Source organism: Chionomys nivalis, chromosome 13 (assembly GCF_950005125.1).
Source record: "Chionomys nivalis chromosome 13, mChiNiv1.1, whole genome shotgun sequence".
Classification (NCBI taxonomy): Eukaryota; Metazoa; Chordata; class Mammalia; order Rodentia; family Cricetidae; genus Chionomys; species Chionomys nivalis.
In genome coordinates this window covers 40,767,463-40,794,761 of record NC_080098.1, presented here as the reverse complement: position 1 = coordinate 40,794,761, position 27,299 = coordinate 40,767,463, and the positions used below count along the sequence as shown (strand labels likewise).

At 41.0% G+C, this 27,299-nt stretch overlaps 1 protein-coding gene across 4 annotated transcripts in view; it reads right to left on the bottom strand.

Moving 5' to 3' along the window:
* Elmo1 (engulfment and cell motility 1) overlaps window positions 1-27,299 on the bottom strand; it is a 522,491-nt gene that overhangs the window by 141,526 nt on the left and 353,666 nt on the right. For all 4 annotated transcript variants that reach the window (XM_057787434.1, XM_057787435.1, XM_057787437.1 and 1 more), the window contains one exon: window positions 15,718-15,854. In XM_057787434.1, coding sequence (XP_057643417.1) covers window positions 15,718-15,854 — 137 coding nt within the window. The remainder of the gene's footprint in view (window positions 1-15,717; window positions 15,855-27,299) is intronic.

Genomic DNA, 27,299 nt, shown 5'->3' with positions numbered 1-27,299 from the left:
AGACTTCATGTTACTATTTAATCAGGTAAGCGCTCACAGAACAAGGCATGTAAAAGAGGAAAGAGTATTGTGGAAAAGGCAGGAGACTGTTGGGCATCCGTGGTCAGTTCTGACGGTTAACCAATGGCACGCCTACATGCCACACAGTCAAAAAGGTGAGCCATTTCACATTGCTGTGTTCCGAAAAAGGCATACAAGGCTGGGTGGTGGGGGTGCACGTCTTTAATCCCAGCACTCGGGAGGCAGAGGCTCTCTGTGAGTTCAAGGCCAGCCTGGTCTACAAGAGCTAGTTCCAGGACTGGCTTCAAAGCAACACACAGAAGCCCTGTCTCGAAAAACAGACAAACAAACAAAAAGACATAAAAGTAACAAGTAACATTATACAACCTGAGTGGGCTGGCTTTTAAAATGTATCGTGTGTGTTATGTGTGTATGTTTGTGTGTGTTATGTGTATATGTTTGTGTGTGTGTATGACTGCACGTGCACAGGTGTGTGTGGTGTGTCTGCATGGATAAAACAACTGATGAAAAGAAAGGGCATGAATTTGAAAGAGAGCAAGGAGAGATAAATGGGAGACTTTGGAGGGAGGAAAAAAGGGGGAAATGCAATTATAGTCTCAAAAATGGAAGAAATAATTTTTTAAATCATCAAGTTTAAGATGATTTCATAGGGTTCTTTTTAATCCTCTATTTGGGAAATCTTAAAATTCCCCTTGGAATTTTCAGGAAGAAGCTAGATGGGGGAAGGGACAAAAGCTGAGGTGTGGGTGACATCATCAGGTCTCCTGCACCAGCTGACGCTGTTGTCATATGCTTTATAGCTTGAAAATTCTAGGGACTACAAAGTTGTGGCAAACTGTTAAACATAGATATCTTTTACTCACAGTCTTTTTCTGGTACATGCACAAATAAATTTCTATTTATCTGAAACATCCAGAGAACAGTCGTACCTCACTGGTGCCTGTTCACTTAGGCTTGGGGGCAAACATCCTGACTGCTCAGTGTCCACAATAAAACAAGCCAGGCAGACTTTCTGCCATACCTGAGGTCATTGACATAGCCATTTCAAGAAGATCTTTCATCAGGATAAATCACCTACGTGGAAACAGCACACCTGGGAGAACCACAGCTTTCACCCTCTGCTGCTTTAAGGACACTTTGCAGCTAGGAAGTCTTCAGACAGAATCCCATGCTCTGTGATTCATGAAATGGAAATCTGGCATTCTATGCCAACGACATTTCCTTCGGTGGCAGTTCAAGCAGCAAAACTCCATATGCCACCCACTTCAGATCCAGCCATGCCACACCAACGGGTATGTCAACTAGAATTAAGGAACATGGGGACCAGAGCCCGCCAAGAGAGCCTACTGCCTAAAGCGCTGCCTAGACACAAATTGCATCCTATGAGGGGGAGTTTGAATTATGCCATTCTGGGGGTTATGCAGTTTTCTCCTAATTTAATAGAACACTGGAAGCAAAGGTAAAACACAGTTGGCAATTTTTTTGATGAGCTTAACATACTCCCATTTGTCAGCTGTGAAGCTCCGCCCTCACATTCACATTCTTGGGTCTGGTGGGTGGCACCAGTCCCCTAGAAGGGATAGATAGTCAGAAGCTGTGTTTGTCCTCTGCACCGGAACATCTCTTGACAGCCATCATGGGAAAAGATAAATGTTATTATTGACACTATTTCCCCTCTATGGCCCAAAAATAGGACAAATGGGAGACTAGAGGGGGAAGACTAGACAAGCTCCCTGATTGCCAAGGTGGGGGGTTAAGCACAACTAACAAACTGGAAAATAAAACGGGTTCCAACTGGGCTATTTGGAAAAGAGAAACTGAGTTTATTTTGCAGTGGCTCAATTTCTCGGATGCTTTCCATCACTTTTCATAAAGCTATACTGGGAAAAAATGATTATTACTGCAACTTTAAGCAACAAATGGCAAAATTATTGTATAAGTCTCTCAAGGTATTGATACTGAAAAAGGAATTTGATGTATAGATTTAGAAAAATTTACTGATAGAGCTTATTGACATCTTAGGCATGATGGGTTGCTCTGTTGGCTTGCTTTGTTTTTTAATGAAGTGTCTAGGCTGACTTCAGACTTGCTGGCTTTGGACTCTTGATCCTCCTGCAGCTACATCCAGACTACTGGGATTATGGCATGATCTTGCATGTCTAACCAAGACAACTCTTTAGTCAGCAGAACTGCAAAAATCTTAGTATCTCTGGTTCCAGGAAACTGAGCAACAGAACAGTCATTCTATATTAAAGTGATGCAAATCATTTCAACTTTTGGCCAGAAGGACCATTTTAAATGATTAGTCAGATATTTCTGATCATTCATTCAGGATTTAATCCAAATTAATTAAGCAGATACTTACAAATCATCTAGAGAACACAGAGACAGGAAAGTCCTGCATCCAAGAATACATCATCATAATTTGGAAAGTTAGATTTATAATTAAATGACTACTGTAGAGTTAGAAAGTATTTTCCAGTAGACGTTTTGAATTCTGCATTGTGGAGGCAGAGGTGCAAAGCTGCGTACTGAACAGAAAGGGAAACGGTGACTATCACACTGAGGTGGCGTTTGTGCAATCTCCTAAAGGATAAGGAGACTCTCAACAGGCAGATGGGAGAAGACATTCCTGGCAGAGAGAATGAGGATGAGCTATCACAGAGAGATAAAAGTGTTGCAGCACATACAAAAAAAAAAAAAAAAAAATGGTGGGCATTCAGGCTTTGCTGGCAGCCTAGGAAAGGTGGAGAGTGAAAACATGAGGTAGAGGCAGGAAAAGTATGTTCGCTTGAAACTTTCTGAGTTAGGTAAATGATTAGAAGTGACAATCATGCGGTCAGACCTGTGTTAGAAAACGTTTGCAGAGTAAGAAGATTTCAAAGACAGAAGCTAAGTAAGTGTAACAGTTTGTGTCTTAGTTACTGCCATATAGATGCTGTGTAACAAGCAGTCTGAAAAGTTAAGAAGTGATCCTTATATTCATAGGTCTACAGGTCAGCCGAGATGGCTTTTTTGGCTGACCCTCTAATTCTGTGGGTTGACTACAGAAAACTGCACCCCATATGGCTTAATCTGGCTTTATTAGCCAAGATGTAGACATAGATATAGCTGTGATGTTTGTATAATAGTTGTGAGGTAATTTTGAGTGTCTTTTAAATCTCAGGCACAGTGCAAGACTCTTAAAAATATACACAATTCAAAGATCTGCTCTCAGGAAACTTGAGAATTAATAGTTCACTGTCATCCATATGTGGTGTGGGAAGTCCTTCTGTATGTGTGTTGCTTTTATTGGATAATGAATAAAACTGTTGTGGCCAATGGCTTGACAGAATAGAACTAGGTTGGGAAAACTAAACTGAATTCTAATAGAAAGAAGGTGGAGTCAGGAGAAGTCATGTAGCCGATGCCATGGACAGATGCCCTGGAACCTTGCCAGTAAGCCACAGCCACATAGTGATACACAGATTAACAGAAATGGGTTAACCAAAGATATAAGAGCTAGCTAGCAATACACTTAAGTGATTATCAAGCAGTAATTTAAATAATATAGTTTCTGAGGGCTTATTTCGTGATCTAGGCAACCAGGAACAAATAAGCAAATTGGCATGCCAACATGATCGACTATATTCACATAAAACCTGAGAAAGCTTAAAAAGGAATTCTAGTTGGTAGCAGTATTTTCTCAGGTGGGCTCTGTTTGCTAGAAGCAAGCAGAAGCATGATTCTTTTAAGAGAAGGCTTCCTGACTTAATGGTAGCAGCAAAAATTGCACAGCTCCTTTAAGAAGGTTTCCTGGTTTACGAGCTCAAATGCTTTGGCTCTTTTGGGAGGTCCAGCAATAGAGTATTTAAATGGGGTCTGTGAGCAGAGTGCTACAACTTGCTTAATGGCAACATAGAACAGCTATGTGCCTAAACATGGGGCAATGTACGTGGTTCTCAGAGGCAGCGATCATGCCTCTGCCATATTGGACTGGGTGGAGTAAGCAGGTAGGGCCATGTTGGTCCTAGCCATGCACTCTTAGCATTAAAAATACGGTACTTCTGGTCAGAAAATAATTACAGATACACAACAGATACACAATAGAGACAGATTCAAATAAAAATGACTTGTAAATGGGTCACAGAGTTGGAAAATTGTACGTAGGCTTAGGAGAGAGAAGAAAACGAGTATAGAGAGTTATAAAAAGAAGTAAATGGTTTTTTTAAAAAAAATAAAACAAAGTCTTTAAAGAGACAGAGTATAGACAGTCATAGATTAAAAGGAGTAAAGAAAAATAAGCCACATAAAGATGGAAAATACACAGAGAGTCTGGATTATGTATATTGTTGTGTTTTCTTTTGTTATTTTTTGACTGTGAAGGAGCTAAGTACAGAGAGACATTTCATTGTATGGGCTGCTAATCTAAACCAACATATTATCTTTTAAAGATATCATGACTTAAGAATTTGGGACTAAGGATTTGTTGCTTTGGAAAAGAGGTTCTTCTTTTGTTTCCACAGAAGATGAGAACCTGTGGATTTCTTTAGGACTAATGTGGTTTGATGGAACAAGAACCTCTGAAAGGTCATTGTGAACACCCCCCAAAAATTGCTTCACCCAATAAAAAGGAGGAAGCAGTTTGGAAAGATCTACACCCAAATTTCCAAATATTGTTTATAAATGTTTATTTGCACTTAAAGGGGGATATGCTGTAGAGATAGATACTTTGTATTGGTATGATCCTGGTCTATTGATACAAATTTTAGGTCAATTTTCTTATATGTATATTTATGTTCTTGATAAAGGTATTGTGTTTGTGCAGCTCATTAAAAATGTAATGTATAATTAAGAAATATAGGTTAATAGAAGTTATCTATAATAGTCAAAATTGTAGTCATGATAGTTAGGTTTTCTGGATATATAAAGATATATTTCAGTTAGATAATCTTCAAACCTTTAAAAGACCTATGGAAAATGGCATTTAAAATGTTTAAGAACTTAGGACTTTTCATAACAATGAGACACATCTGCTCCTGGCAGCACCAATCTACTTTAAGGGAATGATGGACATCTAAGAGGCTCCTCATAGAGTTTGTTAGCCATTCGGGTAGAAACTTCTTCTGTCTGAACTGCTTGACTACATGCTGTATAAACTGGACATGCAGGACCCACAGAAAAATGACTGCTGAAGCTGTTTAAAGAAAGTGAGACAGTCCTTCAGGGTTCCTGATTCATGAAATCGTCTACCAGACATTCTGCAGGACACGGAAGAAAGTGACTGACAAACTGCCAATATAGGTGGAACTGTCAAATTTCTACTTCATGGAAAAGTCTGTCAGATACCTGGGCCTGTAGGCTGAATATAGGTGCCTCAATGTTACAGAAGAACTCTGGGTGACTGTCCAGGCAGTGAGATGTCTCTGTAAATTCTAGAGTTTTGTAAGTTGCTTACAATGTACTTTCTGTTTACTTAGGTAATATAATATCCTTCTGGAGTCTTTGATGGAGTTGAAGAATAGATAGGTATAGTTATAGTTTTCCTCAGTGATGATAAAAGACAAAGGAGATATAAATGTTTTATCTGTAATTCTTGCTTGATACCTGTTTTGATATATGTAATTTTACTATGTTAAAGTTAAGAACCTCCTTCTCTTTTAGACAGAAAAGGGGAAATGGTGTGGGAAGTCCTTCTGTATATGTGTTGCTTTTATTGGTTAATGAATAAAACTGTTTTGGTCAATGGCTTGGCAGAATAGAACCAGGCTGGGAAAACTAAACTAAATGCTAGGAGAAAGAAGGTGGAGTCAGTAGAAGCCATGTAGCTGTTGCTGGGGACAGATGCCCTGGATCCTTGCTGGTAAGCCACAGCATGTGGTGATACACAGATGAATAGAAATGGGTTAACCAAAGATATAATAGCTAGCTAGCAATACACTTAAGTGATTGGCCAAGCAGTGATTTAAACAATATAGTTTCTGAGTGGTTATTTCGAGCCTGGGCAGCTGGGAACAAACAAGTAGACTCCAACAACACAAGTGTTATAGAAAATAAAAACTCATAGAGACAGAGAAGAGCAGTGGCATCCCAGAGACATCTAGTTGTTGTCAGTAACACCCATGGGCATCAGAACCTCCCTGAAGAAGATGTTAGCCCAACTGGTGAAATGATAATGGAGCTCCCTACCTCCTTAATCATCTCCTTCCAGCTAGATTCACTGAGAACCACTTCCACCAAACATTTCAGTCAGCAAAACACAATAAAAGAACAAGAAGGAAGAGGGCAAATAAACAAACAATTAGGAGCTAGAAGCTCTCAAATTCATATGTTAATATTCATTTTTCTCCATTTAACATTTGCTGCAAAAGAGCTAAAGATAACACTGATAAAATTTCTTCCCTTTGGCCTAGTCCTATCTCTCAACCTATCTTGACGCAGAGGCCTAGGTCTCTATGACTGGTAACAGAAGGCAGGCTGGTGTGTGTCCTGAATGAGGCTAATCAAAAAACTATTTATTTTGTGTATATGTGTATTTTCTCTGTATGTATGCTGTGTACAATGTATATGCCTGGTGCCCATGAAGGCAAGAAGAGAACATTTGTTCCCCTGGAACTGCACTGGAGTCATTGGAGTATCATAAGATAACATACGGGTTCTGGGGATCGAACCTAGAACCTCTGGAAAAGCAGCCAGTGCACTTTACTACTGAGCCATCTCTCCAGCCCAAGATCAGGCATTTTTTGCTGGTGGCATCTAAAAGTCTCACTTGGGGTTTTCTAACTTCTCACAGCTCTTGTTTTGGACTGTTTGCAAATGACTTCTGGTCACTCTTTAATTCTCACCCTGTGGTGAATTAAACATCAAATGGACCCATAGGTTCCTTTACTTAAACACCTAGGGTCATCAGTTGGTGGTGCTGTTTGGAAAGGGCATGGAACCTTTGGAATTACAGCCTTGCTAGGGGAAGAACATCACTGGGCTTTGAGAGCTTATAACTTCATCTCATTTCTGGTTTGGAACTGGTAATCTTGGTTGCCAATTTTTACTATATCTGGAATCAACTAAAACCCAAACAGCTAGACATATCTATGAAGGTCTGTTTGTTTGATTTAATTGGATCATTTGAGGTGGGAAGACACACCTTAAAGCTACACCTTCTAGTGACAGCCCACATAAACGACATGAATGAAAGAGGTTTTTGTTTTCTACCTGCTTGTCTTCATTCTTACCTAGCAGGTTCATCTATCCTGTTCCTGAAGTGTTTTTTTTTTTTTTTTTTTTTTTTTTTTTTTTTTTTTTTTTTTTCTGCTGGCATTAGAACCTACTCCATGAGGATTCCAATGCAGACTGAAAACAGCAGCTCCCTAGGACTCCAACAACAAACTGGGACTGCTGAGAAACCTATTCTCATGGACTGAACAACTACCAGATCCTTGGCCTTTCTTTCAAAAGACAGCCACTGTTGGACTAGCTAGACCACAGCTTGTGAGTCAGTCTAGCATGTATGTGATGCGCACACACACACACACACACTTTCGCTTCTTCTTTAGAGAAGAATCTTGAGTAATACATGGTTCTCTTTTTCCTCCCTGCTTCCTGTACCTGGATAAAGATGGAATCTCTTAGTTCCTGTTGCCATGCCTTCCTCACCTTTACGAACTTCTAACCCTCTGAAACACTACGGAAGGTTGTTTGGTTATGGTGTTTTTTCACAGCAGCAGAGCAGTAACTAATACAGACTCTTTTTTTTTTTTTTTTTTTTTTTGGTTTTTCTAGACAGGGTTTCTCTGTAGCTTTGGTGCACGTCCCGGAACTAGCTCTTGTAGACCAGGCTGGCCTCGAACTCCCAGAGATCTGCCTGTCTCTGCCTCCCAAGTGCTGGGATTAAAGGCGTGCGCCACCACCGCCCGGCTTAATACAGACTCTTTATCTTACCTCATGTTTCTTTTTTTTTTTTTTTTTTGGTTTTTCGAGACAGGGTTTCTCTGTGGTTTTGGAGCCAGTCCTTATGTTTCTTCTTTGCCCTCAGACCCCTACCTATCACAATGACCCTTTCAACAACAGGGAGCAACTACATAACATAGACATTACCTTCTCTCTATTGAACTTTTTTATGACTACATTTTTTTCGTATTTTTTAAAAGAAAACAAACTGTTTTAATTAACATACCAATCCCAGTTCCCACTCCCTCCCTCCTCCCATTCCCTCCAACTTTTCCCACCCCCTATCCACTCCTCAGAGAGGGTAAAGCACATTGCTTTGGGGAAGGTCCAAGGCCCTCCCTACTATACCTCAGCTGAGCAAGGTATCCATCCAAAGAGAATGTGTTCCCAAAAAGCCAGTACAAGCAGTAGGGATAAATCCTAGTGCCACTGCCAGTGGCCTCACAGTCTGCCCCAGCCATACAACTGTCACCCACATTGACGGCTGCATTTTTAATCTTCCATTAAACGTAACTTACTTTGCAATTACAAGATAAATATTTTTGATCAAGGAGGCCTTAAATTTATGAGAGAGTAGTACCTAACAGTACCCTTCTCAGCTAAACAACTCTGACTCCTGTCTGCTCTTTAATTTAAAAAGCTTTCATCTCATTATGCCTTACTTAAAATGTGGGTGATTTTCTGTTAATTAGACATATACTAATAAAATGGTTTCTCTGCTATTATCAAATCTCTCGTATAATTCACAATGGAGTCTGGAATTCAGGTTACAAGAACTTGCTAAGTGCTCACAGAGAGCCCCAAACACAGTTAATAGAAGGGAAAGGAGTTTCAGAGGTGGCTGAATAGTTATGTAAAGCAGTCAGCTTGCTGAATAGTAACTGCTCTCCTGCCAAGGGATGGTCTGTAATTGAAGTAAGGGACTGATGGATAGCACTGTTGTCCAGTGGAAGAAATTGCTAATTGTTTCCTCCTCACAGGTACCAAATCTTGAAATAGCAAAGAAAGTTAGGCAGGATAAGAAAGATTTCAGAAGTGAGAACTCTATGCCAGGCTTGGATTACAGAGGGATACCCTCTGAATTTATCAGCACTGTCGGGCTTACCTAGAATTATTTGTGAAACTCATGAATTTTATACTACACGTGTTCAGTGGTAGATATTTCCAGAATGCAAAACACATTAGCCATGAGTTCAGCAGACTATGGTTACAGTTAGCCTTTCAAACACATTAATCAACCTAACAATTTTTTTTTTTTTTTTTTTTTTTTTTGCTGCAAGTATATAAACAAGAGCAACACCGTGAATTATTGGAGGACTCTGGGTCTCTCTGCATTCTCATTTGTAAGTGTGGGAGCAGTTGTGAGCAGGTGCAGAATACCTGGAAAGGTCACCTCTAGGTTCTTCATGAATGGGGCATGCTCCCTGTGACGCTAGAACCATGGCAATGAGTGTTCTATTCAGGATTGTCCTGTCCCAGCGAGAAGACTGTCCACTTTTCCTGAAAAGGTTTGTAGTTAAAATCTATGGCACGTGGTCTCACACCTCCATATTACTAATGCCTGGCACTGGCTCTCACTTGGAACTGAAATACACAGTTCATCTACCTGTGCAGCACAGGAGTACAAAGCCATCCTGAGTGGTAGATAATGTTCTTGTTCCTGTTTCACAGATAAGAAATCTGAAACCCAAAGGGCAGAGTTCCTTGCATAAGGTCATCTAGGTGCAAGCAAGAAAGGAAGACCCGAGCTCTTTAGTCACCATTGTGTCCAGTATTAAGTGACCTGTAGTGTATTTGGAGGTGAGCTGGAAAAGGGAATATCAGGAACCTGGAAAGAAAGTTCCTTCCCTTGGGACTGTGTTTCCACTGTGGGCAAATTCCCTTCAGGATTAAGCCAACTTTCAGTGGTTCTCCCTATAAAGGCAGGAGAGAACATATATTATTGATATTTGAAAAATCTATCTTGGGTACAAATATTCAATAATCGATATTTCTGTAATTACAATTTCAGAAAAAAAAATAGGGAGGGCAAATGATCTAAGAAGTCTAGCAGGGGTGTAACCCAAAGAGGCTGCAAAACAGCTCCACACTGCAGCCGCCTGCCTGACTCCGGCAGCCTCAGGTTAGAGGCTATCAACATCAACACATTTCTGTCTTATAAAGCAAACACACTGCAGTCTGTTTCAACAAATGCTTTGTACAAAACCGAAGTTAGCAAAGTCACTCTTGATCTTTTCTGCTGTCCCCAAAATAGTGTAATTGTGACTGATGAGGACAGTCTAATAAAAAAGTGGTAACGTCCATAAACAAAGCCCAATGGTACCTTAAATTAACAGCTGAAAACTACAAGCACAAGAATCCATTCGCCACTCTTCAACAGGAAACATTAAAGGAAAAAAATACATCTCTTCATACAAAGCATTTGGTTCTAGAGGAGAGCTGGCTGCCTGCATTGCAAACCCAGAAACCTATTGTGGCAGATGAGAAGGCTTTTGAATAAATACTTGTTAATAGCGTAGACAGTTAAAAGAATGCAAACATCTCATTGCATGACATGAGAGTTCTTTAAAAGACATCTCCTCTACTTAAATATTCATGTTTCAATTAAAATGTACACCTACTTTATTAGCCACACCAGGTCCAGCTCAGATCAATAACAGCAGCACTAGATGGAATTCTAATGAAGATAAACAACTCTGAGTCCTCCCAGCTCCCCCTGGGCACTGACACACAAAGCTGCCTTTCATGACTTGCTGCAAGATATTTTACAGTCACCTGCCTCATGCAAATGAGGAGGTTCATGTTTATTCATGACGAGAGTTACAGACCACCTTTCATTCCATAGGCAGGCTCAGTGAACCTAAAGAGCTCCTTTTGCCCAGCTATGAAGAGGAGCATGCCTAGGAAGAGGACTTCTGAATATGCAGTTGTCTTCTGTAAAGCACACACTGAAAGTCAGTAAGCCAAAAGCCATGCCAAAAGCAAGCATTCCCCTTTGAAGCGCAGGCATTTGCTGGCTTTAACATTTTAAACACCATCCCATTTTACACCACACCATAACCCGCTAGAGACTGGTTATTTTCTGTGGATCCTCCTCAGGGGATTCTCAGAAAGCTTCCTTCTGGTCCATTCTCCAGTTCTTCCTAATTGGGATTTTCTCCCCTTGACACAGATGAAGCTCACAGCTTGGCCATGGGCAGCTGCTTTGCTGGGCCTGGGTTGTCCCAGAGCAATCTGTGATATTTTAAGCATCCACGGCTTTTCCTCCGTGAGTTTAAGCTTCCAAGTGTGCCTCGCTTATTTTGCTGTTGGATCAAGTTCCAAAATAGCCCTGTGACTCCACAGTAAGGGCGCTTTTAAAATTGTCTCTTCTGGTTTGGTACATCGAAACATGCAAAGTCATGTGTTCTTTGTAATGTTGACTTTGATAGTGCCAACAATGTCATAAAAATCAGGTAGTTGATGGTTCCTAGAATGGCTTAACCATCATCAAATATGTCTGGACAAGTAGTTAATGGTTGAAGAGGCCTTAATTCTCACCAACTGTCATGGACATAAGATTCCTGACACCTGCTGGTTTTCTATTAGGCTGCTATCATAGTGTGCCAACATGGAAAACCAAGGCAGTTCATAGAGTGGCTGGAAAACAAGTCACCGAAATCAGCAGCCATTTATTTTTGTTCCCTTTAGAAGGTTAACAGTTCAGCTCAGAATTTAATGGGTCAGGAACGTCTCCACCATACGCTATCATTTTACCATAATCTACTAAAAATGACTATTGAAAAAGCTGTTTACTCCTGCTTCACAGAAGATTTATCTTATGATTTCTAATAAAAAAAAGCCATGTTACATCTGCTTATGAATTTACTTCCTCAAAATATTTATTACTTCAATTACTATAACATTGCCATAGGAGCAGATGAGATGTCATTTCTATTCTTAAAATTTTTATTAATTTTTGTTAATTTCCAGGCAGTGAATTCTTGAGTAGCTAACGGACACAGGGTCACAGCACTCTATTCGTGTAGGAAATCTGTATAGCTGGAGATAGGTGTGGCACAAACTAACAGATAGAAATCCCATTGACAGAAATCACTTTAAATGATTAACACTAGCTTCATGAGAATATCCATGGGTAGCTTTTACCAGCTCATGGGATCAGCCATCTGTGGTTCAACTACCCCAGGTGCTTCAAATGTACCCAAGGCTGAGGAACACTGCCACATAGATCCATATTTCACATGTAAGCCCTTGTTAGAACATTTAAAGCGCAACAATAAAACCCACAAAAGCAAAAAATATCCTTGTACCCGAAACATCAAAAATGAAGGCTTCCGATGATGGTTGGGTCACTTGTGAGGGGAGGTAACTGGTGGTGTCTTCTCTGATGCCCATGAAAATGAATAATGCATGCTCTAAAATATTGGTAATAAAAGGCAAAAACACAGAATACAAACTCAATGGCCTGAATCAATGGATTATTCTGTAGACTGCTATATTGAGAAAAATGAAAGTACTTCTCAAAGCATAAATATTTTAATCACTCTCCAATTCTACTTCTCTTACATAAATAAGAAAAACATTCCATCTGCTGCTTCTCAAGCCTGGAAGAGCAGCAGACAGCTGCTTATCCAAACACCTTCTTCAAGCAGTGGCATTGATAGAGGCATTAACTAGCTTAGCACATTCCAGACATCTTCAGATCAAAGTGCAAGCCATGGGGGTAGCAGAAACTATTCCTGCCACTGATAGAGCATGACATATGTCGACAAAATTAAAATTTTGAATTAAGGACCTTGAGGTACCCAATTCAATCTGCCTTCCCTGCTATGTACAAACCACCCAGAGCCTGAGATAGGATCCAGAAGAGTTCAAAAGCAGGCTGGGTTCTTTTCAAATATTTCTTGAATTTGAATTTGGACAGTCTCGGGAACATGAAATCATTTAAATCTATCAGGAACTCCGAACCCACATTTGTTCAATCTCCTCTGCTACCGAGTTAATAACAAGAAGAAAAGTGGAAACTGATTTCCATTTCAGCACTTCTCTCTCTTTCCATTTACCACTGACTAAAGCAGCACAGCGGCGGATACGCAGGAAGCAAGAAGAAAAGAAATAAAAAAAGAGAGAGAAAGACTAACTTCAAATTGCATTAGTGGCGTTACATAGCACCCTCCCATCTTTTTTCTTTCTTTCTCTTCTTATTTTTCTATAATAAAAAGGTTACTGCAAGGGACACAATTATATCTGTACTTGAGCAGCTACTAGCAGAACTCCCAAATTATGCCTACCGGTAAAAATACCAAGCAAAAAAGCTTACCTATCAATATTACATTAAAAGTTGTTATTAACACTTCAAGATCAAATACAGACACAAACAAAATATGGACTATGATGGGCAGAAACACGCCCTCCAGGGATGCCCATGTTTTAATCCCCAACACTTGTGACTGTGCTACATGTCAAAGTGTGATTTAGATGACAGGTAACAACTTCAACAACCTTAGACAGAGCGCTTATTATCCTTGATTACCCACATTCCATACAATCGAGGGATTCTTACAAGATGACATCAGAGGGGTGGGATGGCGTCAGAGAGGACTGGACCCACAGCTATTGGCTTTGGTGAGGGAGAAACAGGATGCAAACCAAGAAATTCAGCAGCCTCTAGAAGCTAAAGAATCCGAGGCAACAAATTCTCTTCTAGAATCGCCAGACAGGAACAGAGCTCTGTGGAAGCTGTGACTGTCTCCCAGTGAGACACCATTAGCTTCTGAATTATAGGACAGTCAGATAAGAAATTTGTATTGTTTAATTCTGTAGTCATCTGCTGTAGTAGCAATAGAAAATGTATACATATGCTATTTACCATTTACATCTATGTATCAGTCTATTTATATTTCAATAAATCTAGGTATGCATTTATATATCTATCTTTGATAAGCTGTTCGAAAATAAGCAGGAAAAAAGCATGACTGAAAATTAAAAGGCTTTCCCATCTTGACCCTTGTCTGACACTCATTCTTGAATCAGTGTTATAATATATGACGGTGAGGCTGCCGTCCCCTGGAGGAGTAAGTATTCCAACATTTAAAGCCGTGGCTCGATAGCTGTCCCCCACAGCATATGAAGTCACACTGAACCAGGGCAGAGTCGCCCAGCCACTTTGAAAGGCTGTGATTGATGCCTTTTCCGAATGCAGAATGCCTTCTTTCTCTGGGGCGATTTGCACCTGAATGGCAGAGTCTCTCATAATCAAGTGAAGTACAGGGAGGAGGCTGTGGCTATGATTGTGAGTGAACTAAGGGCTCCTTTCCTCCCTGGTCCTCTCTGAACCATGCTTGCTCAGGCAATGCTGATCACATCCACGGTGACTCTGAATTGCAACCTGCAGATCAGCACTCAATGTGGGGCACATTGGCAAGACCAGATTTCAGCAACCAGTACCGGGTACAAAGGAAAGACGGTAGACAGCACAGAGGAAAATTCCCCGTGGGTGAGGTGACTACGCCCAGGAAGATGGGCAGGTGTAATGCCTGACTGAGGCTTCAGCTCTTTTCCTGCTTTTCTTTTCTTTTTTAAGCCTGTAGTGGTTCGAGATGCCACAAACCAGAACTTGTGAACGAAACAAAATGGATAGGACATACATTCAGAGAGAAGGCACCAGGAAGGCAAGTGCAGTTGTAATTTAGATATGATATATGCACCAAGGCTACAGAAGTGGGGCACCAAATCCTTAGCTTCTTAAAGACAGTTACGATCTAGAACCAGGAGGGTGGGCTTGGGTAATTAGTCAAAGCCTTATTTAGAAGCAAGTTACAAGTTTTATAGGCTAAACTATACCTGCACAGACCCCCAAGCTCATCCTAATTACCCATGACTTCACTATTATACATGTCTATTGATGGATAGAAATGTTCTTTGTCCCTAAAAGCAGGTAGTCTATTTCTAACGCCAATAAGTTAACCAAGAAATTTAATGAACATTCTCACACCCATGGAAATGGAAAAGGAAAAGCCATACTCTTGGAAGTAATGACACCAGAAGAACAAAGAAACAAATCCTGAATCCTGGTGAGATGGCTCAGCAGGTAAAGGCGCCTGCCACCAAGCTTAAGGACCTGAGGTCAAGGCCTGGAACAAGCATGGTGAGAGGAAAGAACTGGCTTCTGCAAGCTGTCCTCTGCACACACACCTACAAAACAAATACACGTAACAAAAATGTCTAAAGGTTCCACAGCATCTTCATTTGAATAACCAAATACTTACTGTAAACCAAGAAATGGTACATGTAACCCTGTTTCCTGAGAGAGATAGCTCCTCTATTATAGCAAGAATTCTTACTTGGACATAGAAGGCAGATGATCTTAAGACCTTCACACTATACGATGACACCAATGTGCAAGGCATTGCCTATCTGGTTGTGTTGGCTCTGTAGTTGTCTTCTACATAGGCTCCCTAATAACCTTACACCAGTGACATGGGGTTCTGTACCAAAATCACAAAGGATCAAATCACTGTGAGAAAGTCTCTCCAGAAAGTATCTCTGTTGGCGGCCTTCCTTAGACAAGGGGTCAAGGCTGCTCCTAACAGATAGATTGCTAGTGGCTGCTTCCATTTTTGGTACAATTTAACATCACAACCCTTTCCTTCTCTTCCCTTGGCCTCTACTTCATGCATAGTTAAGGACACACAGTATACCACGTTGGAGGCATGAGCTCCAAACCCGTCTGGCGACATGACGCACTCCAGGCTGCCCCAGCCACTTTACCTTGTTGAAGTCTTCAGAGGTTGCTCTCATTTCCTTCCATGTCTTGTTCAGGAGCTGGATACAGATGCAGAAGAACTCCTCAAAGGCTCTGTCGTGGGTGAAGAACATCGGGTGGAAGTCATTGCAGGTCTCGCTAGCTGGAGGAAAGAGAAGCGAACAGAGGCAAACATTTTACCGTAGCCGAATGTGGAGCCAACCCACATCAGGTGTCCGCAGAGAGACAAAGGGACATACCTTTGATTACACAGCCATGGAGAAAAGGACCTTTGAAAAGGCACCAAAGGACCGCTGCCGCCCTTAAAAGCTGAAGGCCAGGGTTTCAGAACTATTCTTAGGCACATGTTTTGACTGTAAAATGTCAGTTGCTCATCCACCCCAGAATGTGACCCCAAAGGCTTTGTTCCAGGAGCGCTGGGATAGGTGACCTTTGAGAAACTAATCCAACTGTTTTCTGAGGCACAATGCTTTTATCACTCTAATAGGATAATAGGCAGAAGATGGGCTTTCCTGAACATACAATTAATTCCAACTTTGAAAACAGCATCTATGATTATTTCTCCAGGGGACATTTTTTCCCCTCTTATGGCTGCGAGCAGAGCCTATATGTGATCATTCGCCATCTGATGCCACTGACCATTTAACTTTACAGGCCAGGCACAGATGGCTGGAGGTCAAAGCAACCCGAATGCTCTGGATGCTGTAATGTCCAGTTCTCACAGACAACCAGGAAATTATTTAGGACTATTTCCAAGCCCAACTCTAGTGATCTTCCTTGGGAAAGATCCAGGCCAGCCTTCTCCCTCACTCTCCCCTCAGACCTGCACTCCAGGCCCCTTTTCATCTCCCAGCAATCTTCCAACCTTGCACTTTAATAGTCCTTTGAAAAACAAAAAGAATTGCTTTTTTATGTGTTAAATGCTTCACATACATGCATGTAAGTATCCTGTTCATGAGTGTCTGATGCCCATGAAGGCCAGAAAAGGAAATCAGTACCCGTGTCATGGAGAAGGATATTGTAGAGTTTGGGGAACTCAGCTTTGCAAACAGCTCCACCAAAAACAAAAACGAAAACAGAAACAAAAAACCCAACATTTAAACACACACGCACACATGATAGGGAACCTTTGCCAAACAATTATCTTTAAGAGGTGGGACCAAGTTAGGGTGTGGCTTTCTGGGACCCGGAGAAAAATGATGCATGGCCCAGGTGCTCTCTCTCTCTCTCTCTCTCTCTCTCTCTCTCTCTCTCTCTCTCTCTCTCTCTCTGTGGTTCCCTTGCAGCACAGCTGAGCTTGGACTTCTCGCTCCTCTTTCTTGAGTTTTCCCCTTATAATAAATAAAAATATAATTGTTTTATCTTTTAGCTAGCCTGGTTATTTCCCGAATCACACTAAGTTCTATGGTTGGTGCTGAATCGTGGGGCTCTAGCCAGCCATAGTCAGGCTCCACCGTTCATTTGGGAATAGGATTCTCATGTGGAGCCCGTGAGTAGTCGCTAGCCACGGTCCTTCATATTTTCTCAAAGCTGCTCTAAGTCCTCAGGCATCTTGGCCACCTGCGACTGTAAGGCTGGCTTCTGGGTCCAGTTTTTTCCAGCGCTCGCGAAAGCTAAGGCAGGACACAGCCTTCCCCGGGTGTCTCTGTTTGGCATTGCTTTCTTACTCTCTTTGTGCTCGTGTGGCTGCTCACCAGTCAGGGACTTCTATAAAGCATACGGTCTGTGATTTACGCTGAGTAATTGTTTTTAATTTGAGCATACCTTTCAGTATTTAAAGCTAAAATCTAATTCAAGCTGGCCATGTGGCCACAAGTATGCTGCAACACCTTTTAGCAGGTAACAGTTATTAAACCTACTCCAAGGGCAAGATGACAGATAATTTAACAATCCAAGAATTCAATAGCTTTTTTACTTATACCATGTATGATGTTATGCAAGGTTTATATGATTTCCCTCCTACAGAAGGTGCTAAGATACTGTCTGAGAGAATTCGTATTGTTAAATGTATTAATCAGACTCTGACAAATGGTTAGGATAGATTGACTGATAGAATGTCCCTCCAGGAAGGTAATATGCATGCTATAAAAATTATGTCCAAGGATGATATGTTATCTTTACTGGACAGACTTCACACCTTGGAATTCTCAATGAGGTCATTAAAACAGAACACTGGACAGGAGATCAAGACTTTACAATAGGCAGTGGTAAAAAAAATTTGAAAAGATTGAGAAATTTATCAAATTTGATGACCAGGGACAAAATGTACAAAGACAAAATGTAGCCTCATCAGTATGTACCAAACTCCAGGATAGCTTTCCCAGAGTTCTACCTGCCTTTCCAGTTATATCATCAGAAAGAGTATCTGGCACCAAATATCCTAAGGTAGCCAAAGAATATACATGGGATCCCATATGTATGACTGATCTAAAGGAAATTAAAGAAGTAATTGTATCTTATGGAATACATTCATCCTTCATTAGAAAAATGGTTAAAATGTGGGCTTCAAGTAACAAGGCAATGGCATAAGATTGGATTCAGTTAAGTTCAGCTGTCCTAAAAAATGGACCTCAGCTGCTTTGAAAGTGTTATTGGAGAGAAGAAGCAAAAATTTTAGAGCAACAGGAAAAAGCAAAAGGACTTCAGATTTCCCAAGATCAAATTCTGGGTGAGGTAGATTACTCTCATCCACAGGATCAGGCTCTTCACGATGAATACACCTTGTCCCTATGTAGCACAGCAGCTTTAAATGCTTGGGCCAGGATTCAGGAACCAGAAATGAGAATTAAATCATATATTAGGGTTAAACAGGATCAGAGAAAACCCTTTAGTGACTAATTACAAAGATTAATTAAGGCTGTATAAATAGGAGTAACAGACCCCAAAACTAGACATGTACTAATTGAATATTTGGCTTTTGAGAATGCCAACTTAGAATGCAAAAAGATCCTTAGGCCTTTAAAGGTCAGATAAGCACCAATGGATGAATGGATCTTGCATACAATGAATGTTGAGACACTTCACTGTAGCACTGAAGCTTGGGTAGGAGAAGCAATTTCCAATGGTTTGAAGAGACATTAAAATTCCAAATGTTTTAATTATGGTAGAATAGGACATCTGAGAAGGGATTGTAGACAAGAAATTCCTGGGAATAATGTCTCCTCTGAGAATGGCAAAAATAGGAGATAAATGTAGGAGGTATGGTAAAGGCCGACATTGGACCAATGAATGTAGGTCAACAAAAGACAGACAAGGCAACCCGATACCATCAGGAAACTCCTTGGCGGCGGAGGGGGGGGGCAGGGTGTCTCGCAGGCCCCCAAGTCAAAAGTGGTCCAGTCATTCCCAGTCACTGTGGAGAACATGTCTCACCAGGACAATTAAAAAATCCAGTGCCTACTGTAAATAAAATGTACTGGCATGCATGATGGAGTAGATATGGAAGATGAATTAAAAACTCAAGTAGGATACAGGAAACGAATATTCTGGCAGACTTCTATAAATGTGCCAAGAAGAAAACAAACTCCATGTGGAGTGTCCAGAGGGGAGAGACTGGGCAGGTCAAGAGCAGAGCTTACTGCAGTGAACTTCTCCTGCAGAGAGTCAAGCTGCTTGCCACGCATGTGAACATCCACTTCACTTTCGGTACAACCCCCTTCTGGTACAGGCCCACAGCCAGTGACCTCTGACACTCCTCCAGAGAGGATATTACGCTCTGTCTGTTGCTATGCACCACCATATCCATCCACAGGCCTTATGAGTATAGTGATTCTATACATCTGCTCATTTAAAGCAGCAGCAACTGGGTGTATTTGTACAGCTCCACACTTCTGAAAAGACAACTTGATATGCAGATAAGCAAATGTCACTATATATCAGACAGCATAAGGACAGACATTACCAGCAATGCAGTCATGCAGAAAGGACCTAGAAGCAAAGATCTGGATTCATGTCCAGACCATGCCAAGCAGGGGAAAGTCACTTAGCTTATATCATCTTAACTAAAATGTAGAAATGAAACTCACTCTGCCTTCTTTCTAGGCTTTAGAGAGAATCACATACCACAACTCATTTTTTAAAATGCCCTGGAAAAGAGAAAAGTTAACATAAATATGGAGAGAGGTGCTGGTCATGACAGCAAGCCTTATATGCCAGCACACCATTCCAAAGTCATTCCTCTATTTTCTTGTCAAGTTTGTTCACATCCAGCAATGAAAAGCAAGAAAACACAAATAGAGTCACTCCACCCCAGAGAGGCACCAGCAAATGTGAAAGTTTGACCTGAGACACAAAGCTATTCAGGGAGTGTGGAACACCAGTACAGGCCAACTGTGCAGCTTGATGCCCTGGTGATGAGCCGTCAGTCTCCTTTCATGAGCACTGGAGCCCATGAAATTTACAAGTCTACAGAAGCAACTTAAGATGCTATTACCATCCAAGAACTCATTATTAATCACATTATCACAGTATCATTTTTGGACCTAATGTGATTATATGTGTACTTTATGCCCTAGTTAAATTTTTATACCATTACTGGAGCTGAGGCAGCTCTAAAACTCAGGAGCCCCATTTTTACTTGGATGGAGAGAGAGGAGAGGAAGCTCATAATAATAGGCAGTATTTATTGGATCTACATTATGTGCTCGGCACCACAGGAACTATCTTAGTAACAACCCAGGAAGGTGGGCATTATGGGTATCTTCATTTTATACTGAAGGAAGGTTAAAGTTATAGAAATGCAACCTTCTATCATGAGCTTTTTTAGGTGGCTCTAAGTAAGCATTTGAAACCTACAATTTAACTGGCCTAACCGTAGGCTCCTAGCCTTCACTGACATCAAGAGTACAGGGAATTTCCTGGTGGTCGCTGCTTAGAAAATTAATTTCTCCCTGCATGTTCCTGGACCTCCTGTACCCCTCCTTCAACAAGAACCAAGATCATGACCTGCAATGCAATGGGGCTTCTAGAAAATGCACAGTTACTGCTTGCTGGTTGAGAACTCATGGCCTTGTGATCACAGCAATAAAGTCAGCAATTCTACCACTGTGAACCCAAACTGTACGGTGGTTTTGTTTAAGTTAGAGTCGCTTATTTACAAACACGTGGGAGGTGTATTAGTTTCTTTTTTCCTTTCCATTGTTTCCTCTTTTAAAGAAAATAAGAGATTCAGAAAGATGAGATGACTTTTCACATTGTATAGTATCTTAGTTACTTTTCTGATGCCACAACAAAACACAATAACCAAGGCACTTAAAAGGCAGAGTTGAATGGGGGCTTACAGTTTCAGACATAGGTCTATGACAGTCATGCTGGGGAGCTTGATAGGAGGCAGGTAAGCATGGTGCTGGAGCAGCCGAGAGTGAACATCCTGATCCACACCGGAGTGGGTAAAACTAATTGGGAATGGCTTGGGCTATTGAAACCTCAAAGTCTACCCCCAGTGACACACCTCCTCCAACAAGGCCATACCTCTTAATCCTTCCAAAATAGTTCTACCTTCTGAGGACTAAGCATTCAAATATATGAGTGTAATGGGAGCTATTCTCATTCGGACCACTATACACATAGATTGTGTTTCTAGGATTAAAACTTGGGTAGAAATGAATCCAAAGCCAATCACTGCTGTTCTATTGTGTTCTATGTTTTTAGTTGGGTTTGTTGGTTAACTGCCTCTGCTGAACCTCCCAAACATAAATCTAAAGCAATAACATTTTTTATTCATCACATTTTTACAAAGTAAAATCTTTCAAGGGGTCAACTTTAAATGCTTAAAGCACATTTCAGGGCTATGATTCCTCTGCTTTTGTTCCGTTACTCATGGTCCAAGAAGAGGTCTGGTTGCCAGGGACACTGTTTTCTAAGCCTTTCTTCTCTTTTCTTTGGGTCTGGGTCAAATTTCATCTTGATAGCTCTCTTAGATACCAAGAAGATCAACTTAGTACCAAGCTTCTGGTACATAAAGATACTTTTGGTGTCTACCACATACCAAGCTACCCCAGGTAGTCAGTCACCAGTGAAGGTCCCACTGGATGAATTCATGTGATTGATGTATTTCAAGAACCTTATAACTTCAGGTGCATGTAAACAGAAACCCAATTTTGAGCTTGATAACCTTACAGGTGGCTATAAAATACCATTTTCAGCTTCTCTTTTAACAAAGAGAAGTCACATGAACAAATCATAACCAGTGACAAAAAGGTAGAAATTGCTCAGTAGAGTTTCCAGGAAAGGATCTTATAGGGGAAGGTTTGATTTGCTTATGTTCCTTTACTCCTGATTTCCTACTTAAGCCATTCATGTTGGAAATGTAGGATGATGACTGTATTTCCACCATTTTGTCAACCTAAAAATGAGGGTTGTATCGTAGATAGCTGGAAAGAGCTTTTGGTGCTACTGTAGAGATACCATAGCAACCCAAACTTGTTTTTCTGGAATTCTTTGCTTAATCACTGTTCTGGGGGTTTGGATTTTTGTTGTTATTATTTTTCTTTGCCTTACTATGCTTAGATACTATCTATTGATACAGAAAGTTGAAGTTCAGAAAGCCCAAAGACAGTAACTTAAGAAAACACATTCCTAAGATCATGTGGCAGTCCAAGAGGAGGGGGAGGTAGTAAGTACAAGCGCTATGGTCAAACATATTTGTATACAAACATCAAATTTGATGTTTCCTTGCATGCTGTATATCCTTAGATGATTAGGCTCCTGGAGCATGTCACATCAACTGTGAAATGCAATCATATGAGATGTTCAAAAGCATTAAATTAAATCATTTCTATCAAGTACATGCTGAAGAGCTTGGTGCACATTCTTTGCTATCCCATTGTCGCCAGTGACATTCCATAGTTGCACAGAGACTCTAACAATGCTAGAGATGGGAAAGGAAGAAGAGTCTGAGGGGTAGGCCCTGGGGTCCAGTAGATAAGGAGGGAATGGATTCAGTCACTCTTATTGACTATGTTAAAACCTGCGGGAGTACTGAGAGCTCAGAGGGGAATGTCAGATGTAGAGGGAGCACTGGGCTGGGAACTCTTCTCTGAGATTTTTCTACTTGGAGGTACTCCCATCATCTGCCCTCATAGAAACCAATGGAATAATGGAGATAGGTATGCTGCAGTGGAGAGCCAGGAAGAGAACCCAGCATTCTTTCTGTCTATGGAGCGTTTTCAGACTATCCGTGAAAGAACTGCCTTGCCATCATCCTCCACTCCTGTTTTGTTTTTACCCTGCTTTATTTGAGGCAAGTTCCCTCAGAATTCCTCAGGATGGCCTTCCACACACAGTCTTAACTCAGCCTCCTGGGAATATAGGCGTGTGCCACCATGTTCAGTTCAGCCTCTGATGTTTTAAGACTTGCCCTTTCACTGTGGAGTAGGCAGGCAACAAATCAGGGGCAAGTTAGTCTTTCACAGAATATACGAGATACAACTAAATCACTTCTATGGGCTCTTTAAGGATCTTCCCGCATTAAAAATAAAAATAAATATTATTAGTGGTAGACTTTTATCTCTAAAACTCTCAAAACGCAAACATTCAGGGCCTGCCCTGGTTTGCCTTCTGTTGTTCACCAGGACTGAAAACAACTTAGGGGCAGAAAGGGCTTACTTCATTTTACAGGCTGCAATCCGTTGATCTGGGAAGGCCAAAGCAGAAATTCAAGGCAGGAACTTGAAGAAGAAACCACAGAATGCTGCTTACTGGCTGACTATCTGGCTTATGCATGCTCAGCTATGTTACTAAAACAACCAAGGTTCACCTGACTAAGGATGGTGCTGCCCACAGTGAGCCGGGCCCTGTTACATCGAATAGCAATCAATAATGTCCCCACAGACATGTCCACAGGCCAGTGCGGATGGAGGCAATTCTTCAGTTAAGGTTTCCCTTTTCCCTGGTGTGTCACACATTGGCAAGGAGAGTAGCTACCACAGAATCCATCCGAATCATCTGCTACACTTGAAGGTGACAGCTGTCAGAAAGACAAAGTGGTACAGCCAAGACTTCATGATAACAGAAGGGTCACAAAGATGCTTTCCATTCAACTACTGAGGTTCAAATCCTAGCTCTATCACCCAGGTTTCACAGGAAAGTCTTTTCATGATCTCTGCCACGGTTTTCTCATACGGAGCACTAAAGAACATTTTATTAGGTAAAGGAAAGCATGGGAATAGTAAGCACAAGACTAAGCTCAATGTAGTTTAGGTCAAGAGGATTACTAACCTCATCAGTCGTGGTGTAGATGTCTAGGGCTACCCACTTAATAAGGAGAGTTTGTAGATGATCACAAGGAAGTACTAGGTCTCAGGAGAAGTCTTTAATTCCGAGATTTAAAAAAAAATAGGGACAACATAAAAAATAGGGAGGTGAGCTTACTATTGGGTTATTGAAGAAAGAAACTGAAGTAGCAGGCAACGATTTTATAAATGAAATTTAGAGAAAAGCATTCAATGAGACAAAAATAGTAAGACATTTTAAAAGCCAAATTGTTCTTCAGCACGCTATTTTTAATTCGGTGAGATTCCACTTTATATGGGAGGATCGACTCATTGGCAAATTTGGAATATAAAGATACTTTAGGGTTATAAGTCAGAATGCTATTTTGCTGACATTTAATTCATTTATAAGTAGCTATAATCTACACATGTAGCTTTTAAAAACAAGAATGTGGCACTCTTAAGTGGCACCTTGTCTGCAGCGTTCTCATCCCGTTTGCTATTGCTATAAGAAAAGGCTGGATGCTGGATGCTCTGTAAAGAGATGCTAATGCCACTCACAGTTCTGAGGGCATCTGCTGACCCTAAGGCCTTTGACTACGTGACAGATGGAAAAACTCTGGGAATGTTTGCGTGAAAGAGAGATTACATCCTAGGACAAGAAGCCATATTTGTTTCTGTAAAACCCTATTCGCACGGGAGAACTCTCTCTAAACAACAAGCAATAACCCTAACCACAGAAATGCCTCCATTTCTGCAAAGTTCCACTTAGTGAGGTTACAATGGGGAATTAGCCTTCAGGAAAAGAATTAACAAAATACAGAAGTCATCCAAAGCAGCAGCACCTGCCAAAGTAGATGTGTTCTTATTTCTGTTGGACAATATGAGATGAGGCCCTCTCGCCCTGTGGGTCTCAGAAAATGACGGCTGCCGTGCTATAATGAATAAGCTCTGAGCAGGAAGAATGCTTTCTAAAATTGCCGTGACCATGCAACCTCCCACCTCTCATCAGAGTTCCCTTCTCAGGTAACACTCTCACTCCCCTCCCCGCACAATGCATGCACACATATACACATGCACACACGTATGCATGCACACGTAAGATAGTGCCTTTTTCTTTTTTACTCTCTAATGCTCATAGAAAGCTAAGAGAACTTAGAGACTGTGTGCACAGAATCTCACAGCTTTTATCCATTCCTTTAGAGACCGGATGGTCTTCACATTTTACTATGGTGTTAACGAATCAAAGTGACATTTACTGGCTAAGCTTAATGTTTTCTGTGTGAGTATTTATTCTTTATAAGAAAATTGTTATGTTTTTTATACCTCTTCATACGAGCTAATGTAGACCATTATATAAGAAAATTAGCTAACTAAAGATGAAATGACAAGATGACACTGGCAAGCATAGACCAATTTTGCTCTTTCATGGTAATTTTCTCAGACACATGTAAATTTTAAAACGCTAAAAAGCGCTTCATGACCTGAGTTATGCAAAGAGAGTCTTTGGCCTCATTTGGAACAACTGGGAGACACAGGCTTGAGAAGCACTGGGGAAATTATACTTTTTCTACCATGACATTGTGAGCCATTTGACTAGCAATGATCTTTGAAAATGTGCACTTTGAAAGATTAATAAATAGGGCTAACACATGTGGCATTTTACTGTAAAACTACAAATTACAAGGAAGAGGAGGAAGTCTTTACACTCAAAAGACTTTAATTCATGACAATCGCCGGAGCAATCAGAAAATGTCAGTAGCTATTCAAGGCACAGAAACTCACCTTAGGACTATCTGGGGTTCTACTGTAAGTGCAAATTACACATTTATGAATCCTCGGATGCAAATGCATACATATACCTTCCCAGGAAAATCATCTTGCTGTCCCCTAGAAGACCTTGGGCTTTCTATTTTTAGATCTGGTATTCCTTAACTGTTGGGTTTTGCAGAGAGACACTGTGTGGGAAGATGCTCAGAGTTCAGAACCTTTTGTAGGTAGGAGAGGTGAGGAGAGGAGAGCCAGGGCAAAGAACTGGCAGTTCCCTCATTTCCCTAAGTTCAGCCAATATAGAAGCTACCACCCCCGCCCCCGCTATTTCAGACAGAATCAGAGGCTTTAAACTCTGTCAGCACTTCACGGCTCCTGAAGCTTGCTTTAATAGAACTCTGGGTAGTCCTTTTTACCGTCTACCCAACCTAAAAATAGCATGAAATCTACAATGACAGACACAGTAGTGAATCCAAGGCTTTACTGTTCACTTTCCCTCCAGGCCTTTCTCCAGGTCTTAGAGAAAAGAGGTAAGAAATACTAAACCAGTGTTAGTGTTAAAAATCAAGACACCCACCTCACCAAAAATCTACTGAGGCTGTGTCTCAGGTATGGAGACCGGTTACAGAAGACCAGAGGGACTGCAGGTGCCAAGCCTGGTATTCCCAGAGAGTAGCAACATGACCTTGAGTGTCCTCTGGTCCTGCTGGACCTTAATTTTCTCATTCAAATAAGAAGATATCTTTGATCTCACTGAGCTGTTAGGGTTAGACATTAATGTAAACTGAGTTATATGATATCAAAAATAAGTATTACAAAGACAAACGTAAGTATTAGTTGTTACCAGTTTCAATAAAGAAATTAATGTATATAGATCAAATGGTAAATTTAGAAGACCCAAAGTCATCAAATACAAAGGCTTATAAGATGTCAGTACCAGAGTAATTTTGGGAAGGCACTACAAGTACATGGATGGAAAAAAGAAGGAGGAGAACTGGGACCTCCAGTAAGAAACCTGCATACCCACTCAGTGAATTTAGGACATGAAAGGAGCGGGGGAGGAAAAGGAGGCCATCTGTCACGTATTAAGTGTTCTGCTCATGCTAGCCACATAAAACGTACAGCACAGAGCGTGGCACTTTCTTGGAGCCATCTTAACTTTGGTTTAAGTTGTGGTGAAGTCTTACTGAGTCAGCTTCCCACAACTCAGCCCCAGTTCTTCTGTTAAGTCATAACGTAACACTGACAAGGTCATCTTGTGAGCTATTTAGCCAAAAGTGAATAGAGAGAAATCCCAGGAAATGAAGATTTCTGATAACAGAAGTGGAGCGACCCCTGGGAGTTTGCTTGTAATTATAAAATGAGCATGCTGATATGGCTTGCTCCTGTCCTTTGTCCGCTAACTCAGATCAAGAAAAGTAGGAAGCAGGATTTGAATCCCTGGTACCTCATCTATCGGAGGTGGAGGGGGAGAACCCATCATTTCTGGAGGGACTTTCAAGTGTGAGACAGCACCTTTTGGGCCTGAGGAGAAAAGGGGGTAGAGGAAATGCACTTACTAGAAAGGAGAATCAATCCTATGAGTTGCAATGCCCACCAGAGTGCAG